The sequence below is a fragment of the Amphiprion ocellaris genome, chromosome 1, assembly GCF_022539595.1.
Source record: "Amphiprion ocellaris isolate individual 3 ecotype Okinawa chromosome 1, ASM2253959v1, whole genome shotgun sequence".
NCBI lineage: Eukaryota > Metazoa > Chordata > Actinopteri > Pomacentridae > Amphiprion > Amphiprion ocellaris.
The window spans coordinates 28,847,276-28,868,628 of NC_072766.1; the positions used below are offsets into that span (position 1 = coordinate 28,847,276).

Consider the following 21,353-nt stretch of genomic DNA (forward strand, 5'->3'; position numbering starts at 1 on the left):
TTAGCACATGAATAAATGTGTAAGTTTTCATGGAAAACATGAAATTGTCTGGGTGACCTCAAATGTTTGAACAGTGGTGTATGTCCTAAACAAATGATGTTCCCAGTCCTATCTGAAGTCTTTACTGATATTACTGTGTTGCCACAGCGCTCTGTTTGGTTTCAGCAAACACCCTGCTGAAGTCCTTGTTTTACAGTGTTATCCATATTAAAAAATTAACCAGAAATATTTAGGTTTGGGTTTAAATAAACCATAAGCACCTTTTAACCTTCTGAGCCCCAAAACTGCATGAAGAACTTGCCCAAATTATACAATTTATCAGACCCATATTCTCAAACTTTCAGTTTTAAAATTTATCACTGTACATGAACCTTTCATGTGTTTTTCTGTTTGCAAATGTAACCAAACATAAGCTTAAAATCATCATATTTAATCAAAATCCCTTTATTCTCCATGTCTTGTTTAAAACATTTGCATAAAGTTTGCTCTAAACAGATTCTGTAAATAAAACAAAGATTCTACACTTGTCTGTGCAACTAAGATGCTATCAGTGACTTAGATGTGACCAACAGTCACATGACAAAAATTCAGGGAGTTTTTGGCTGAACTGTTGTGACCTGCAGGGTGCGTAAAACCATATGTAGTATTATACGTATAGTATCTATAGCCACCAGTAGGGCTGGGCGATATGGCCTAAAAAAAAAATCTCTGATTTTTTCACAAAAAATCCCGATTCACGATTTATCCGATTTTTTTTTTTTACCCCCTACCTAATCTCCACACGCCGGAGTCCAGTCTACTTTATGCAATTGAGCTGCAGCTCTCTCCAGGTAAACACACCGGATCGCAGCTGGAAATGCGCTGCATGTGGCATGCTGGTCCGGTTGCAGTGCGTTTCCAGCTGTGATCCGGTGTGTTTACCTGGAGAGAGCTGCAGCTCATTTGCATAAAGTAGACTGACTTCTACTTTATGCAAATTGGATGCAGCGGGCATCGTGAAACTGTCCTCAAACTTCTAAACTAGGCGTCAGTGACCTAAAACGAGGACAGATTCAGCTGCTGCACAGATTATTTCTAGCCTCAAATGCTTTCAGAAATACTTTTCGCTGACGTGTTTTTGAAATAAAAGAGAAAGTTTGCGGCCGAGCCGCTGCTGAACGCGCGGTCACGTGACCATGTAGCGGCCTGCTGTTGGTCAGCTCTGTCATGTGACCATGTTGTGGTCCGCTAGTGACCACCCGCCGTCCGTGTGATTTTCAGATGTGGTGCGTTGCCGTGCGGGAAAATAGCATCTAGTGGAGACGAGCCTTTAGATCTGCACCGCTCGCCGCCATGTTGTTTGTGTATCAAGCGCGGAGGGGAGGGGGGCGTGCACTCTGAACTACGGGAGCCCAGCGGGAAGGCGTTGGTGGCGGATGTTGATGAGAAAATCGATTTTCATTAAAACAAATCGACATTAAGTACAAAGTCGAATTAATCGATAAAATCGATTTATCGCCCAGCCCTAGCCACCAGTTTATCCAATGTTAGTAACATCTATGGGCACTTGGAAAATTGCTGTACGTGTTGATTCCTGATGTATATTAATTTTTACAAACTAAATAACCCCCAAAAATGTTTGTGATTGAAGGCATTATAACATTGCTGTATAGGCACCACTGAACTGAAGGGATTCTTCACCTGTTTTATTAATTCATACCCCTCAGTGCTGTTACCTGCATGTTCGTCATCTAAATTAAAAACAAAAATCCTTCAAAATAAAATTACTTATGGAACAACGATTGTGCTTTAACCATGATTTATTGTATAGTTTTTAGGCATTATAGTTAGTAAAATACCACTCAAAGTAAATCATTTATGGTTTCAGTGACCACATTAGGAGTCAGCATATTTTTTGTGAGGCTGGCAGATCTCAGATGCAAATGACAAAGGTCATGTTAATAATGACTTTGGCTATCGACAGAGGAAACCCAAGCCGCTGAGGTGAAACTTGTTTAAATTTCCGTGGTACACGCTGCATTAATGACACTGTCTTTTAGATGTGACACTGCACATCAAAACTGATTGCAGGCAGAGGATACAGCAGGCAATTTTTCATTGACCGACATCAGATTTCAAAGTAGCTTTAATGGGCATTTATTAACATACTACAAGTATCTAATGCTGCAATATGCATGAGGTGATCCAACACTGACCAGGAGCTACAGAGACATACTCAGCTCTTGATCAGAATAATACAGAGGGAGTCAAAAAAGGCTAAACAACCACGAGAAAACAAAGGAGTACTGTTGCAGTGAATGCTTTCGCTGACTTGCAACCCACTGAAATAAAAAGAAATAAATGTAACAAATGAAATTAAATCAAATTAAAGAATGAAATGTGACCGGGCAAGGTGGGAGATAAAAGTTATCATGAGTTTGTAGCAATCTAACTGCCAGTCGAGCCACTGACTGTCTCACACACACAGCAGCTGGGCGTGAAGTAAGTAATGGCACTAGCCAAGCCTGTCAGATGAGAATCATCTTAATTAAATCCTAGTGACAATTGTAATAGGAGGCAGCCATGACTGATGACTGGGATCTGCCGCTGGTCACATCACCACAGTACACTCTATTTTTACCCTTCTCTTTCCCTCTGTCTTCCACCTCCATCTAATTTCCTCACTCAGTCTTCCCTCCATCTTATTTCTTCATCTCTCTCTCTCTCTCTCTCTCTCTCTCTCTCTCTCTCTCTCTCTCGCTTCATTCACTTCTCATATCTTCTCCTTCACTTTCTTTCTTTCTCTATCCTCCCTTTACAACTCCGTTCCTCCTCTCTTTCTCTTTGCATCTTTCTCTTCAACATTCTCCCCCTATCCGTCCTATTACAGGCTCATTTTGTGGAAGTGCTCTTTTGCCTGGAGACTAATCAGTAAGGAATGCAGGCATCAACAGTGGGGGCAGTTGATAAAGGAGTTTGGGAGCCTCAGTGAAATTCTGGAGTGTTCTCCTTGAAGCAATAATCCGAATGTGGTTAAAAGGCAAAGCCTTAAAATGACAGAGGCAGATTAAAGATCAGGGTCAGTAAGCATGAAACAGAAAAGAGTGGAAGAAAACCAAAAGTCAAAGAGGTAGGATACAAAGCACAGAAAGCTGTGAAACTTAACTGCAAACCAATGTATCGGGGGATTTTGGTCTGTTCTGCACAAAATGCTCTATAAACACATTATAAGTTACCTGTCATTCCATTTTGGGGTTTCTTTTAAATCACTTTTGCTTTGGTGAATGAAGAAACCTTATACATTGTAGTTTTACTGCACACCTGCGTTTTCAGACAGTCCCTCTGAAAATGTATGTGACAAATATACAATTTGTACTAGCAGCTGGTGCATACATACTCAAAAGTAATAGTTTTTTATAGTTCTGTCACATATTCCACACAAATGTTTATGATTAACTCCTAATCAATTAATTGTTGTTAACAATTTAACTATTATATTACACGATAAGGAAAAAGACAAGGGTGATGCATATAGGAAACTATAGTCTACATTTGTTTTAGTACCTGGTTGCACCACCAGGAGGGGCCTCTTACTATATAATAACGTAGGGCTGCTGCTTATTTTCTGTGTTGAACATCAGACTGAGGAGGCAGTTACTCAGACTACAAACAGTTTCATGTGGGCAAATAAAGAGCATTATGTGGGTTCAGCTAGTAACAGGCCCCATGACAAAGACTTCTGTGGGGGTTAGCGGATTACGGCCAAAGACTACAAATTGAAGATAAGCTGTTGTTTAGTAGGACACCGGTAAAATAATTGAGTATAACTACCCTTTAGACCGTTAGGGCTAACTTGTCTAAATCTTTTTAACTCTACCTTAACTACTAACCAAGAATTTAGAATAAGTTGGAGGTTTCATAAAACAATACCACAAGCAATCTACATGAACAATAACTGCAGCTGTTTCATGTTAAAGTGTTGATGGTTTAGATGAGTTATTTGTCATCATAAATAGAGAGTATGGCATCATAATTGAGAGCTGCTCTAAATAAAGTAGCAGCTTCTGTTTTGAACTGAACATAAGAATGCAGAGGAGCTGTTCCTTTCCTAAACAGTGTGATTTATTGTTTCCTTCCAAACCATTAAATGAGGTGTTCGGTAGTAAATCGTGCAAACTGACGAACCTTTTGCAGTTTTTTCGTAACACAGCCTACAGGCTAAGAGCATAACTAATCTATGAGGGAAAAAGAGGTTGATATGTAGCTCACAGTCAAGACAACGAGCAGTAAATTTTTTTTTTTTTTTTTAAATCTAGAATATTATAAGTGTACAATAAGCGTGCATGGTAGTTCAAGACAGTCAAGACTACTGCATCTGAGCCATGTGAATTTCACAGTGGAAGTGCCAAAAATGTATGTTCCTATAATGGCCACTTGAGGCTGGTTACAGCAGTTATTTCATGACCAGCTTGAGGCTAATGTGTATTACACATATTGCCATGGTACCATTCCTGTTCCCTGTTCCTGGCGTTTGCTTTCCCTGTTTTGCCCCCTCCTGGTTGTCTGTTTGTCCCTGTTTGTCCTCTCTCTGTGTTTGTACCCAGGCCTGGATACCTGTTCCTCTGTTCAGGAAATCCTTCCACTAATCACCTGCTGTAGTCCTTAAACCCTGGCTCATCACTCCACTCTTCGCCAGATTGTTCTAGCCCCTCCCATGCTAGTATCATTAGCCAAAATTCTCCTAGTAGTGCAATGTCTCTGTGCCTCAGGTCTCGGCCATCTCCAGTCATTTCCTAACCAGCTCACCCCCCTTGCCAGGCTTCAGTGTCCAATGCCAGTCCCATGGCCGCTATTCACCTGCAACAGCTCTCCATCTCCACATTCCCTCCCCTGGTTTCCTTCTTCTTCATAAAGACTGTTACACAATAAATCGTTTAAGCTGTGCAGCTGATTCTGCATTGGGGTCCAGACAGGTCATACACACAACACAAGTTAGCAGCCCTTTTGCTCTTCATTGAATTTGGGGAAGCAACTAAAGTTCCACCTTATCCAAGACAGTGTTGTGTTCTCACACCGATCAGTCTTCATCTTAATAGCTTAATAGACTAGCATAGTATAATACTACATAAGTATAACCAGCTGCCAAACTTTGAAATTCAGTTGTTACTCATTTTTGTATGGTGTTCAAATTTATAAAATTGAATTCTGCTCATCAATCTACACTCACTAATCCATAACGGTAAAGTGAAAACCCATTTTTCGAAATTTTTGCTAAGATGGACTAAGAGCATCTCTGAAGAATTATCCTCAAAAATGGATTGGATTTAATGGGTAGTAGATGGATTCATATCATGGTACAAAATTAGAAACTAGGCAGTGAAAAAGTCTCCATTCACTTGAAATAATCCCCTCTCAGGATGAACACATTACTGGTAAAGTTAGGTTCAGTTTTGTGTGCATGAAACAAATATAACATGGTTTACTGTGTGTTGTGTACGTGTGTGCATGTTGTATACTGACCGGTATGCCAGTGCCAGAGCCCAGGCACCAGCAGCACAGTACAAGGAGTCACGGACCTTGGCCTCCTTACAGGTGGAGCATGTTTTGACAGGGAAAAGGCCAGTGGTGGGACTTTGGTAGTTTAGAATAGTCATCTTAACTAGAGAGAGAAGGAGACAGGAAGTCAGAGAAAGTGGAAGTGGTGACTCAACAGTTCTTGCTAAAACGGCGGTGTTGTTATTATCTCTTCACAGCTGCTGTGGTTGAAACACCAGCAAAGAAACATGTAGAGAAGCCAGCCAGCACTGTTTCATCAGCCTATACCAAAACAGCACAAGGGCTCCGAAATAACGGTTTTTGCAGCTACTGGAGCTGAATGCACGCGTTCTTACGACAATCCCTAACAAGTTCAAGAGGCTGACACTGAAGTCGCCATTCTCTATCAAATGTAGAGCATACATGTTTTTATGTTTCTTCACTGGTTGTAGAATTACACTGTGCTTTCTAGGGTGGGGGCTTTAAATCCGGCATTTTGTTAAAGTTCATGGCTCAACTCAAAGCAGTGGCAGGAGTTGCACTCCTGCAACCAACACTGCATGGACCAGTCATTGAAAATATCTGGTCTGAGACAAAAATCCAAACACAATAAAAACACGCAAGACAACAAAGCAAAATATGAAAGCATCCCATATTATACCATACCAGATCAATCACACAATCAGAAGAAAAAGTGAGACGCACCGACCAGGCAAGTGGAACGTACCCACAAAACAGGACAATTGATTTGTAGAAGATGGTATAGATTTCTTAAATCATTCACCGCTAGACAGACAGACAGACAGAAAGGCATAAATGTGGAAAACAACAGATGTGATGCAAAATGTAATAGTAAACCTGTCATTGTTTGATGGTCCCATATTCTAAAAGGGAAGCTGAGATCTCTCAGGGTGAGCTAACCCTGAATTGCTTGACACACACATATTACATGACCTTATTTTGTCTGTTTTAACTTCTACACAGAGGAAATGCACTTTCTAAAACAGTAACACTCCCACAACACTGACATCAGTCTCTACCAGATGCATTTTGGATCCTGTTTTTAGATGTTGTCAAGCTGTTTAGTCCTATTTTGCTGTGTCAGCTGGACACAGACATAGTGCGAGAGTGATACATTCAGTAGTGGATTACCAGCATGTATTTTCTCTACTTATGTTTTTTAGGGTCTGAGCATCAACGGTGCAAAGACCCTATTGAAACCCTAGGGTTTATTATTATTCTTTCTTTGGCAGCTTTTAGAACTGGACTTTTGAGACGTGCTGGAAAAAGCGTGAAACTTTGCACACACATCAGGCCCAGCAAAAAATTTGATATTTTATACGACTTGTGCTTGTGTGTGCCAAAATGGCTCCATAGCACCCCCTGCAAAGTTGCAAAATGTGGACATTAACCCAATTGGCAGGACGTTTAATCTACAACAATAAAATTTGGCATGCATATGCACCACATCAGGACACACAAAAAAGTACATTACAGGCATACGCAAAACCCAACAGGAAGTTGGCCATCCTGAAATAACCATGAAATCTGTTTAGATAAATTCTTCATCAGAGTAAGTCCAAGAGGCCTCAAATTTAGTCAGTATATACAACACGCCTTCCTGATGAAAAGTTAGCAAAATGTTCCGCAAAAAGTCAAAGGGTGTGGCCATGGCGGCCCCAAAAAATATTTATCCTTCGCCATGAAACAGGAAGTGTTGCCTAACTCTCCTGTACATGCTCCAATCTGCCTGGAATTTTATATGTATAATCATCGTCCTGCCCTGATAACATTCACATGGTAATATACATTCACAGTCACAACGCCACCTTGTGGTATCAGGAAATAGCCATTATTTACACTTTAATGTACTATTCTTAGCCAGTTGATCATATCCACCTCACATAAGGTGACATAAGCCTGAACATGTTGATGATGACTCCTGGAGAAAATGGTGACTCGTCATCAAAGGGTGTGTCTGTGGCAGTGCGGTGAATTTCCATGTCTCGCCATGAAAATTGAACTGTTTATATCTCAGCTGCACATGATCCAGTCTGGCCCAAACATCATATGATTGACAACAGTCTGTGTCTGAACACATCCACATTCATAAATTTAGAAATACTCATAGTGCCACCTATTGGCAACAGGAAGTTATTGTCATTACATTTGCATGTACCATTGCCTGAAACGTTGTCATATCTTTCTGGAAACTGGTCAGCTCATTCTTCATACCTTGATGATGCCACAGTGTGAAGATTTTGACTACTCATAAAACGCTGTTGCTGTGGCAATGCATCGTTACCGTGACAAACAAAGTACTTTCTGACAGGTTAGAAATGCTCAAAAGCTCGCCAAAATGACCACACATATCTGGTCCGGTGAAACATTTGATATTTTAGAGGAGCTGCACTTGTGTGTGGCAAAACGGCTCCATAGCGCCACCTAGAAATTTTCAAACAGGAACTACGGCCAGTACGTATCACCTATAGCTATAAAGTTTGGTAGGCTTATGTAACTCATCAAGATGCAAAAAAATGTCATTGACACCCATGCCCAAAATGCAACAGGAAGTCAGCCATTTTTAATTATGTGTCATATTTTGGACGATTTTGGAGCAATTTTTGCACTTTTTCAATAGCTATAAACTCAAACAGGGTAACTCTGACAGAGCTGAAATTTTGCCAGGATGTACACCAGTCATGGGTTATCAAAACTTATCAAAATGCTCTGCAAGAGTCTGAGGGCGTGGAAATGGTGGCCCCTGGAATTTTGATGATTTGCCATGGATTCGCCATGAAACAGGAAATGCTGTATAACTAGCCTGTACATGCTCCAATCTGCCTGAAATTTTACATGTATGATCAGAGTCCTGCCCTGAAGACATTCACATGCTGATATACAGTCACAGTCATAGCACCACCTGGTGGATGGACAGGAAGTGCTGTATAACTAGCCTGTACATGCTCCAATCTGCCCGAAATTTTATGTGTGATCAGAGTTCAGCCCTGATGACATTCATAGACAAGACGTACAAAGATTTACCTAACAACCATACCCAAGGAACAATAGGAAGTTGGCCATTTTGAATTATATGTTAAATTTTGGATGATTTTTTTTCCAATTTTTGCACTTTTTCAAAAGCTATAAGCTCAAACAGGGTAACCCCAACAGAGCTGAAATTTGTTCACAATGTACAGCAGGCATGGGTGATCAAAACTTATCAAAATGCTCCGCAAAAGTCTGAGGGCGTGGAAATGGCAGCTGGCAGAGGTTTAACAATTTGCCATGACACAGGAAATGCAGTGTTACTGCCCTGTACATGCTCCAATCAGCTTCAAATTTTAGATGTTTGATCAGAGTCCTTCCCTCATCACATCCATATGCTGAAATACAGTCACAATCATAGTGCCACCTGGTGGATGGACAGGAAGTGCTCTATAACTAGCCTGTACATGCTCCAATCTGCCTCAAACTTCACGTGTGATCAGAGTCCAGCCCTGATGAATTCCACAGACCAATATACAGTCCTAGTGACAGCGCCACCTGGTGGATGGACGTGCAGCATTTCTAGCCTGTACATGCTCCAGTCTGCCTGAAACTTTACAAATTTGATCAGAGTTCGGCCCTCATCACATCCATATTCCGACATACACTCTCAGTTGCCGCGCCACCTGGTGGACATGCTTGGATTCACTGACCAGCAAGGATGCGAGGACCCGTTCAACGCTGCTTGCAGCTTTAATTTTTTTTTTTTTAGGGTCCCAGCACTTAAAGTGCAAAGACCCTATTGAAACGTAAGTGTTTCTTATTATTCACTCTTTTTCTTTTTTTTGAAACTCAAATTTGGCGGCCTATAAATTCTCAAAAACGCGTGAAATTTTGCATGCACATCAGAATTGGCGAAAAATTTGTTATTTTAGGGGAAATATATAGGTCTGAACCAAAATGACTCCATAGTGCCCCCTGGAAAATTTGTAGCATCTACTACGGGAAATACATTTCACCTACCGCTACCAAATTTGATAGGCATATGCAACACATCAGTCTGAACAAAAAAGTCAAGAGGAAGTCCGTCATATTGTGCTGACTGTGTGAAATTTCATGATTATTGCTCATTTTCTAGAGCAAACTCCTCCTACGGCGTAACTCCAAATCACCTCATATTTGGCCAGTACATACAGCAGGCCTTCGTGATCAAAAGTTATCGAAATGTATTACACAAGTCTAAGGGCATGGCCGTGGCGGCCTCTGCAAGTTTGATCCTTCGCCATGAAACATCAGGTGCTGTGTAAATGCTCTGAACATGCTCCAATCTGCCTGAAACTTTACATGTATGATTAATGTCCTGCCCTGATCACATTTACATGCTGAAATACATTCACAGTCATAAAGCCACCTGCTGGCAACAGGAAATGTAATTTTTTACACTTTGATGTACTATTCTTAGCCCATTGTCCAGATTCATCTCAAATATGGTGACATAAGCCATAAGACGTTGATGATGATTCACAGAGAAAATGGTGACTTGTCATCAGAACGCATGTCTATGGTGGCGGGGCGAATTTCGATGTATGACTACTGAAGTGTTTATATCTCAGCTGCACATGATCCAATCTGCCCCAAACGGCATGTGCTGGACACCAGGCCCAGTCTGAGGACATCCACACTCAGAAATTTAGTCATAGTCATAGCGCCACGTATTGGTAATAGGAAGTTTGAGGCAGTACATTTGCACTTGCCATGGTCCCAAATTTTGTCATATAATTCTGGAAATTGGTCAAGCTCAGTCTTCAGGCCTTGACAATGCCACAGTGTGAAGTTTTTGACATTTCATACAACGACGTTGCCGAGGCAACACATTTTCATGACAAACAAACTATTTTTTGACAGGTTTAGAAAGCTGAAAACCTTACCAAAATTACCACACACATCACAGTCGCCCCAAGGAAAGACACTGTATGCATCTCAGCACTGCATGTGGCATAGCAACCCCTGCAGCATTTTTAATAAATAGCCCCCACAGCATGTTTCACCTACATCCACAGAATTTGGTAGGCATATCAAGCACAACTGGATGCACAAAAAAAAACTTTTGGAGTCACACTCTAAACCCAACAGGAAGTCCGCCATTTTGGATTAAGTGTGAGATTTTGTGTAATTTTGTCATTTTCAAGAAGTATAAACTCTTCCAGGATAACTCCACCAGACCTCAAATTTGGTCAGTATATATACCAGGTATTAGTGATCAAAAGTTATCAAAATCTTTCACAAAAATTCACAGCATGTGCCATAGCGCCTCCTGCAGCATGTTAATAAATAGCCCCCGCCGCAAGTTTAACCGATTTGGCAAACATATGTAGCATGTCACCTCAGTGATGTGCAGGGAAACAAAGACTGGACAGGATGAAACAGGATGAACAGGGATAGAAACTAACAGGCAGTGCTATTACAATTAAAGAGGGTGAAGTGGTGTGTTATTCCCAACTACTAACTGCCCATCAATAAAACAGAAAAAAAACAACAAAAAAGAGATTAAATAAATAAATAATTAAACAAACGGTATTGAACACCATAACTGTGGATGTCTTGACAGTAGAGAATAGAATAGGCCGGAAGAGGATACTAGTGAAAAAGAGAATGAGTTTAGTATAGAGACTCTGGAGAGAGTCTCAGCACATTCTGGCGGGCCCAATCATTCACTGTCAATGGGACTCGACAGGAGCTGGCGAGACCTGATCAAACATGCAAGTGTGAAGGACCCCGAAGCCCAGAACAGCAATCACGGTAAGGCAGGGCCAAGCCAACAGGGCCAAGCCAACAGGGCACCCCTCCCTCCCAGGGCCGCAGGAGCCACAGGGCGGTGCCCCCAGAGAGCCACCGGGGCCACCATGAACCACGTGGACCCAGAGAACAAGAGGGAGCAGCTACCGACACCCCCAGCACACCAAGACCGACCCAGGCGGCCCGGGGCACGAGGACCCAACTGCCACCCAAACCCCAACCCCAATCCCGCCCACCCCAGTCACCACCAGAACCCCCCACCCCACCACCCCGCCCACCCACCACCACCCCCAAGTGGCCGACGGCCCCATGCAGCCAGGAAGCCACACACAGGGGCAGAGCGGCCCACCGAAGGGATGGCAACCAGCCCAGCACTAAGCAGGCCGCCACCGGGAGCCGGCCAGAGGAAATTGGAGCCAAGCCCCAATGCGAGTCCAGATTGCAAAAATGGACAGTGTCATGGGGTCCAGTGACGCCGACAGGGAGGCACCCCGCATACCCCCCCGCACCAGGCCCCAGGAGAGCATAGCACACCTAAGGTCCCCACACCCTGCAACGCGCCCCGACAACCCACCAGGACAGAGCCACCACATGTCACCAGCCCGCACAACAGCCACAGCGCCCACCAGGACGGCCGATCCAGCCCCCGCAGCCCACCAAGGGTCACCGTGCCAGCCCGGACCCGTCGGGCACGCAGGAGAACCCACAACCACAGCCACAACCCCAAGGCCCAGGGGACCCCCCAGCCACAGCAACACGGATGATGGTCCACCCCCGCCACCCCATAGCCATAAGGGGGCCGGGTCCCACCAGCGAGGCCATAACAGTGAAACCCCTCCATTACCACCTAATAATATGTTTCCCAATCCCTGACGGGAGACACTATCCCTGCACCATGATAAATGTAACCCTGAGTGTCATGTGGTGCATTAAAAGTGGGGAGGCTGGGCGAGGCATCAAGGGGGCAGGCCAGAGGACCACAGAGGACGACTACTCTGCAGCCTACCCTGACCTAAGATCCCCAAGCCATCCCAGACCTACCCACAAGGTGTGAGTGTGTGTGGCGCATTAAAAGAAAGAAATTGGAGAGCAGGGGAGGCAAGCAAGAGGCTGATGAGGGAGAGACAAGGCCGTAAAGCCCTGCCGTCCACCCCACCACCCAGAGCCCATCGTTCCCGCCCCCACCTGCTCTCGGGGCTGTAACTGTTGTGTCCATATATGTGCCTAAGAGTTGCTATATACAGTGAAAGTGTGAAGTATGTGAAGTGCACAGTAAGAGGAAGTCTGGTGTGGATCTGGCCCATGAGGACAGAGCAGGGGGGGAGACAGGTAGTAAGACCACCGGTACTGATGCAGAGGAACTCCAGAGCCAGGAGGCAAGGGGCCAAGGAGGGCCCACATGAACCAACTGGCCCAGCCAGCACCACAACCCCTGGAATCCGCAGCGCCAGAGCAGCGCCCCGGCAGATGCCACAGCCCCACCATGGGCCAGCTGCATGCAGCACCCTGCCCCGGAGGGGGACCAGGCCGCACCACCAGGAAGCAAGGGCCACGAGCCCCCACGCCCACCCCAGAGCCGGCACGTCCAGGATGCAGGGCGCCCACTCCGCAGCGTTACCGAGACCCCACCCACCCCACCACACCCCAGGACAGCACCAGACCCGGACAGAAACCCCCAGCCAGCAGAAACTGATCCCCAGTGGTGGCAGACAGGCAAGGACCAAGGCCTGTGCCCAGATGAGCCAGAGCCACCCCCCCAGAGAGACCATCAGGCCCCCATGCCAGACCCCCAGGCAGCGGAGGGCCCCAGGCCCCCCACAGGGGAGGGAGAGGGGCGAGGACGGGTGGGCAGGCAGGAGAGGAGGAGGGAAGCGGAGTGAGAAGGGGTAGGGGAGCGACGGAAGGGCCGACCCACCCCAAGCTCCAGGTCCAGCCAGGGCGCCCCAGAAGAGACCAGCCGCCACCACCCCCAAGGCCCCGGGAGAGTGCGCAGACCCAGCAGACCCAGGGTTCAAAGGGAGAGACACCGGAGACACCTACCCCAAGGGAGAGGGGCCCGAGCCACACAGGCCCCGCGGAGCCAGAGAGCAACCCCAGGAGCAATAGGGAAAGGGCACCATTAGTGCATGCACACGGCCTTGAAGTCCATGGTGCCATCCTTCTTAAAAAGGTAGAGGATTAATAAACTGAAATAAAGCAGAGAAAAATCAGACCATACGCCCAGACAAGCAGAGGCTATAGATTAATATTTATTGATTTAATAAATGGAGACCATTTTTCTTTAAAGGAGTCCAATTGTTTTTTTTTCTGGTAGCAGATATTCTCTCAAGTGAAATATGTTCTGTGAAGAAATTTAGACAATATATACAACATGCTTTAAGGTTGACAGTTTGTAAAAATTGTTCACCAAGCTCAAAAGGCGTGGCCATGGCGGCCGACTGAACTTTGATGCTTTGCCATGAAGCAGGGAGTGTTGTGTAAATCCCCTGTACATGCTGCAATCTGACTCAAACTTTACATGTATGATCACAGTCCTGCCGTGATGACATTCACAGGCCAAAACTCAGTCACAGCGATTGCGCCACCTGATAGGTGGACAGGAAGTGCTGTCTAAATGGTCCGCACATGCTCCAGTCTTCCTGAATATTTACATGTGTAATCAGAGTCCGGTCTTTACCAGATAAATGCACTCTCAGTCGCAGCATCGCCTGATGGACATGCTTGGATTCATTGACCAGCAAGGATGCGAGGACCCGTTTAACGCTGCTTGCAGCTTTAATTTTGTTTTGTTTTGTTTTTCTTTCTTTTTGCAGGCAAGTCTGTATTTGCAAAGTGTGGAAACTGCAGCTCTCTTCTTCTGTCGGCACTGCCTGACCAGTGACCTTCCTAAGGCTGTGCAGCTGCGACCACTGCCTCAATCACTTCTCTAAGTCCCTCATATGCATATCCAGGCATTAATTCAATCAAGCAAAATTAAAATATGTTAAATTCCATTTTGAAAAAGGTTGAGCAAAGAAATTTTGTCAATTTCATCATGTATGATCAAAGTAGGCAAACGCTAATGTAATAAACTCACTTAGAGCAGAACTCTTTCAGTTTGTGTCAGTTTGACAGCAGATGGATGCTTGGCAACAGAAAAGAATAGCAGTAAATCCAGATTCGCCTGACTGTCTGATTGTTTTGTTTCAAAGCATGTGGATTGTGCACCAAAAGATCACCACAGACAGTTCATGTCAGTGTTTTGCAAGACAGTTGTGAAAGGCAACTTGCTCTGTGGTATGTGCATATATACCGATCATGCATATCATTCTGACCACTAACAGGTGAAGTGAATAACACTGATCATCATGGCACCTGTTAGTGGGTTGGATATATTAGGTAGCAAGGCAATATTTTGTCCTTAAAGTTGATGTGTTAGAAGCAGGAAAAATGGAAAGGTCGAAGGATTTGAGCGAGTTTGACAAGGGCCAAATTGTGACGGCTAGACGTCAGAGCATCTCCAAAAATCTTGTGGGGTGTTCCTGGTCTGCAAAGGTCAGTATCTATCAAAAGTGGTCCAAGGAAGGAACAGTGGTGAACCGGCGACAGGGTCATGGGTAGCCAAGGCTCACTGATGCACGTGGGGAGCGAAGGCTGGCTTACCTGGGGAACACAATGCACCAGGATGCACTATGGGAAGAATGCAAGCCAGCAGAGGCTGTGTGATGCTTAAGGCAATGTTCTGCTGGGAAACCTTGGGTCCGTGCCATCCATGTGGATGTTACTTTGACATGTACCACCTACCTAAGCAATGCTGCAGACCATGTACACCCTTTAATGGAAACAGTATTCCCTGATGACTGTGGCCTCTTTCAGCAGGTTAATGCGACATGGCACAAAGCAAAAATGGTTCAGGAATGGTTTGAGGAGCACAACAACCAGTTAGAGGTGTTGACTTAGCCTCCTCCTTGGCCTTCCCCAGATCTCATTCCAATCCAGCATGTGTGAGATGTGCTGGACAAGCAAGTCTGATCCATGGAGGCCCCACCTCACAACTTCCAAGACCTAAAGGATCTGCTGCTAACATCTTGGTCCCAGATACCAAAGCACACCATCAGGGGTCTAATGGAGTCCATGCTTTGATGGATCAGGGCTGTTTTGGCAGCAAAAGGCAGACCAACGCAATATTAGGCAGGTGGTCATAATGTTATGGTGAACATCGCTAACTAGTTACAAACTTTAACACATGAATGTGAAGAGATACATGTATCATGCCTTGGATCCCAATCATCTCTGGTCATTTCCTTGCTGCCCTTGCCCTTTGCACCGAAGCCGTGCTCATCTCCTCTGTCTCCAAAATGCTCAGTCAACCACCCACAAAGCCAAGCACCACAGACTCAATGGCCTTTAGATACAAAGCTCTTCAACATTCCCATGCCGGTCATTTGGGAAAGCAACTTAAGGTTCTTGTTATCTGAGACAGTGTTGGCGTCATACACTGATTGGCCTTCATCTTAACAGCTTTTTGTCTGCGGTATTCAACAGTTTTTCAACGATACATAAGATAGTAGATATTATCAGCCGGCTAGCTGCAGTCAATCAGATCTGCAAACTGCAATTGTCCAAAAAAATTGAGTCAGTGGCTACAAATGAAAAAGCTGTTTTTTAAATTTTCTTTGTGAAATGAAACTGCAAGTTTTCTAAAATTCATTAAACCACAGAAGGTTTAGTAGAACCAGAAAGTATTCAGACTCCTTCATTTTTTTGCACACTTTATGGTGTTGCTGAAACAGAGAAAACTGCATTTTTTTATACATCATTCTACACTCAGTAACTCATAATGACAAAATGAATGTTTTTTTTTTTGTAGAAATTTTTGTTACAATGGACCAAGGATTTATTTTTTACAGCCCTTAAAAGTCTAGTATTGGACGTATCAATCTGTATCTATGTTACTTAACTTTTGCTCACATGAAGGCGAGGAGATGCAGGCATCACTGCCAACTGGGTATGAACTATTTGTAAAACAGTCCAGTTTATTGAGGTGATATTAGGTATTTATAAATTTATGTACACTTTTTCCATGGTGAATTAATTTTGAGTAAAATACAAACCACATGCCTTCAGTGGTGCTCAGAAGTTGACCTCAACCTCTGCCTGTGAGACTTAACAATTCTCACATGCTCCAAAGGCTGTTAGAAAACTGTATGAGCTGTAGTGTTTTCCACTTTTGCACTGATATCAGAGTGGAGATGAAGAAATCATTCTGGAATCTCATAATGTGTTGCATGTTTGGGCCTCAAACAGAAACTTTAACCCAAATTCTTGCCTTTATTTGCCTGAGGAAAAACTAAACATACCATTGCCTTGTCAATAAAAAATAAAATGAAAACATCCCTGAAACTTGCAAATATAATACATGCATGCTTGACAAATTGCTTATTTTTAATTGCAACTTAATATACACGACCATTCAAAAGTTTGGGATCACCCAGGCAATTTCATGTTTTCCATGAAAACTCACACTGTTATTCATGTGCTAACATAACTGCACAAGGGTTTTCTAATAACCAATTAGCCTTTCAACACGATTAGCTAACACAATGTACCATTAGAACACAGGAGTGATGGTTGCTGGAAATGGGTCTCTGTTCCTCTATGCAGATATTCCATTAACAACCAGCCGTTTCCATCTACAATAGTCATTTACCATGTTAACAATGTCTCAACTGTATTTCTGATTAATTTAATGTCATCTTCATTGAAAAAACTGCTTTTCTTTAAAAAATAAGGACATTTCTAAGTGACCCCAAATTTTTGAACGGTAGTGTATGTTTACTTCTGTAAAGCATGTTAGCCATAAATTCTGCACATTCATCCTAGAGGATGAAACTTTTGTCGTGTTTACATGCACCGAAGTAACTGACCTATTGTGTACATGCAATAGGTCAGTAATCTGATTTCTTCCCTGCCCAACCTTATTGGGAAGCATGGATGCTTATGGTAACTGTAGTAGTGACAAAACAATAATGGTCCTGACTTCTGTTTGGATTTGTGCCTAAGCAGACTGGCAGGGCAGTAAGGGACATACAGCGTACAAATTTTCCTCATACCTTTGCAGGGTAAATGTCTGAATTCACAAAAAACACAAACTAAGTCAGACTCTGAGAGTGTACTTGTGCAAGTTTTAGCTGAGCTTTGGGTGGAATGATTTAATATATATCAGCACATTACGTAATCGTTTCTGCCTTTATTCAACCGCTCTGCTGTTGCTCTCCTTGTCTGAAGTCTTTGTTATGAACAAGAATACCCAGTTATGGTTTGAATGTCTGAGATATCTGTGCACTCCACTCCAATTAGATATCTCCAATCCCCTACCCCCCTATTACAGAAGCCAGGATTCTTGTTCACATAATAGTTCAGACATCAGCTTAGTGTACATAGCCAACTGCACCCCGCTTCCTGAACACACTTGACTTTGGTGATCTGTGAATTTTCTTCCAGTGCACAGCCCCCTCTGTGTGAATTTTAATAGCATTAGTCATCCTCTGACTTTTCACCCACTGTCACCATCAGATCTGCATAACTATAGACACTGAATAGCACTGTCACTGTATGCATGCCAGCATGCATTTAGCTGAAAGTGCCATTGTGCCTTAGTACAAATATACTGAGCTGTTAGCAATCCTGTAGACTTTGTCTCATCAATAATTTAGCTGTTGCAGCTTTTCTGACCCGTTTTTTAAATTATGTATACCCCTTACAAATCACAAAACATAGAATTAAATGTCAAACACGTGGTACTTCGTTTTGAATTAATAATAGATTTTTATTTTATAGAAACTGTATGGGACCAAAAAAACAAACAAACAAAAAAAAAACTGGGTTACATAAATTATTATATTGCAATACAAAGCAGTGGGTGTAATGTTGTAACAGTTAAAGATGCATGATTATGGCCAAAGTGATTATCCTGATAATTTTGATCAATATTGAGAACAAATGCAGGACAAATCATATTTGATCACAGTTTTTGATTATAATTATCCATTGACAAAATATTTTGGTTCGGGAAGTCAGTCAAGAAATATTTTGCTGCACTGTCTCAGATTGTGTTCAGAGTTTAGTTATATGTTATCTGGGACCTAAAACTAAGTTCTGTAGATTAATTTGTTAGAATTTTGAGAATTTCATGTTTCAGTTTTTGTACTTTCATCATCAAAAAATGTCTTACCCTGGCTAGTCATTTTAAGAGTTTAATATCACCAGAAATATAACTGTTTCTAGCAGATCCATGGCTGAATTTATCCGGGGAGACCAAATTTTTCAAATCAAAAAATGTGTCCAAAAAAGACTTTGAAAGGAGTGAAACACAGTGTTCTGTCAGATTTACCCAAGCTGAAACTACTTGGTTTTATGGACTGTTTCTATGAGCACAGTTGGGAAGCAAAATTTGTGATTAATATATGATTTAGTGTGCAGCGCCATAAGAGTTATATATAACCTTGACCTCTAAAAGTGTGGTTTCAACTAAATTTAGCCCAGCTTTCTAGACAGCCCTTGACCCTAAAATCATCAGATTGACACTTAAGATGTAACAGAGAAACATGTTTCACTCCCTACTCCACTGCACAGCATGATGTAGGGTAAAGGGAAAGTATCTCATCTATTAATTCTTTTGGTGTCACCAGAGTGACTGGGAAGCTCTACAGTAGGTAAGACCAAGGTCATTTCTTCAGAAAAAAAGGCAGACTTGTCAGCTGGGTCCGTGACTGTGAAAGTCTGACTGCACTAAATGGATGAGCGAAGATAAACTAAGACGGCTGAAGTTCACTGAAGTTCATGCTCAGCATCAGTTAGTGAGGATCCAACAACGGTTCAAAGCTCTTGATACAAAAACAGACCATAGTCTTCCAATAATGTATGGTGAAATATTACATACTCAAACAGAAAGCCTTTGGGAAAGTAATTTGTCTGTTTCACACACAAATGCACACACACTTCTCCTGCAGAGGTCCCCTCACTGATGAGTAATCTGTCTGGAGGGATCACTTCATATTTCATCAGAACATCATGTCGGTGCAAATGAAGGGGACATCCATTCTGCACAGTCATTTGCTACAGAGTAAAAGAGAAACAGAGAGGAAGGAGAGTGATAGCAAGAGAGATGGAAGGAGACAGAGATGACGGAAAGAGAGATCAAGAAGATATGTGTGTGTGTGAATAAGGGCGGGGAAAGGATGCATATATGTCTGTGAATAAAAAGGGTGAATGTAATGAGTACTGAAACAGAGACAAGCAGGTGAGAAAGTCACTCTATATGTGTGTGTTAGTGTTAGTGTTTGTGTACTTATCAGTCGTTTGAAGGCAGCAGTCACATTAGCAGAGAGATAAAGAGGTGGAAGGGTTGAATTAAGCAGATTATTAATAAACCTTTCAGAAAGACCAACTCAGAGTAGTAAATGAAGGGCTAATGAAGAGCATACTCACATATGCAGATACACGGCTTTGTGATATTACTCATCTCAGGACATTTTTTTGACTGTATGTAATTCTAGAGTTAATAAAGTAACTATTGCAGTGTCTATAAAGATGAACCCTGAATATGAAGTAGGTTGTGTGCAAAGACAAATATCCTGACTGACGTGTTCATTTTGGTAAAGTCCATGATAGAAAACATGGTTTTGGCAAAGTGTGAAGTAAACACAAACATACACATGCTAATTTCGACTGCCTACAATAGAAGTACATTAGCTAGAGATTGAGAAAGGCTGTACAAGTGCCATCTCCAATGTTAACCACAAACACATGAAGAAAGTGGGGCCAAACAATTCATCATCTGCTCCAGAAAGCCAAATCTTTCAAGGTACTTTATGCTGCTAGTATTTTCAGATTGCATGTTACGTTCAAGGCTTCACAGTGGCTTGGTCGTTAGCACTTTCGCCTTGTAGCTAGAAGATCCCTGGTTCGCGTCCCAGCTTCCCCAGGATCTTTCTGCATGGAATTTGCATGTACTCCCTGTGCATGTGTGGGTTTTCTCTAGGTACTCCGGCTTCCTCCCACAGCTCAAAAATATGCTCAGATTAACTGGTGACTCTAAATTGTCTGTAGGTGTGAATATGAGTGTGATTGTTTGTCTCTATATGCAGTTCTGTGATAGACTGGTTACCTGTCCAGGGTGTCCCCTGCCTTCACCCTAAGTCAGCTGGGATAGACTCCAGCCCCCCATGACCCTAATGAGGATGAAGTGGTGTATAGATAATAGATGGATGTTGCGTTCAACAAGTGTTTCCAAGTGCATCACTTTGTGTTAAAATGAGGGCCTTGAGGGCTCATACAAAATGAAAAAAAAAAAAAATACATGTAACAAGTGCAATTTTTTGCAGTGTATTTTGCAGATCATTATGAGGTCAGAGTGGATAACGGCAGGAAAAAAAAGCATCACGCTGCATCACAAAGACAGAGTCGAGGCCAATAGAGATTAAAAAATAATATTGCCAATAGTGGGTGTCCCATTGCAAAACCTTATTTTTGACTGTATATTTTTCCTTTTAACTGAAAGTAGGTGGATTTGGTACTGAGACGCAGTAATGTGGTGATGTCTTCAACTGTTCAGTTTGTGTGTTTTTTCAATGTCCTTTCCTTCTTGAGTTGTTCTTGAACAATGTGCAATATGACGTCAATGTGTTTTTTTTTTTTTTGTGAATGATATGTCGTGTGATAAGAGGAACTCGTCTTTTTCTACTGTGATACTGTTGAGTTCTTGTGCCAGTTGTACCAAGGAGGGGTTTGATGATATCTACCAGAGCTGTTGAAAGGTTGTACAGTCATGGCCGAAACTATTGGCACCCCTGCAACTTTTTCAGAAAATACACCATTTCTCTCAGAAATTGTTGCAATTACAAATGTTTTTGGTATACATTTGTTTATTTCGTTGATGTGCTTCTTGGTGCTATTTGAGGTATGTTTCCAGCCATTGTCCTGCTGGAACACCCATGACCTCTGACACAGACCCAGCTGTCTGACACTAGGCCCTACATTGTGGCCCAAAATATTTTGATAGTCTCCAGATTTCA

General features: G+C 42.9%; 1 protein-coding gene across 3 annotated transcripts in view; it reads right to left on the reverse strand.

Annotated features, from left to right (window-relative positions):
• Positions 1–21,353, reverse strand: part of phkb (phosphorylase kinase, beta) — a 227,019-nt gene that overhangs the window by 170,278 nt on the left and 35,388 nt on the right. For all 3 annotated transcript variants that reach the window (XM_023265994.3, XM_055012134.1, XM_023265996.3), the window contains one exon: positions 5,500–5,638. In XM_023265994.3, the coding sequence (XP_023121762.1) occupies positions 5,500–5,638 (139 nt within the window). The remainder of the gene's footprint in view (positions 1–5,499; positions 5,639–21,353) is intronic.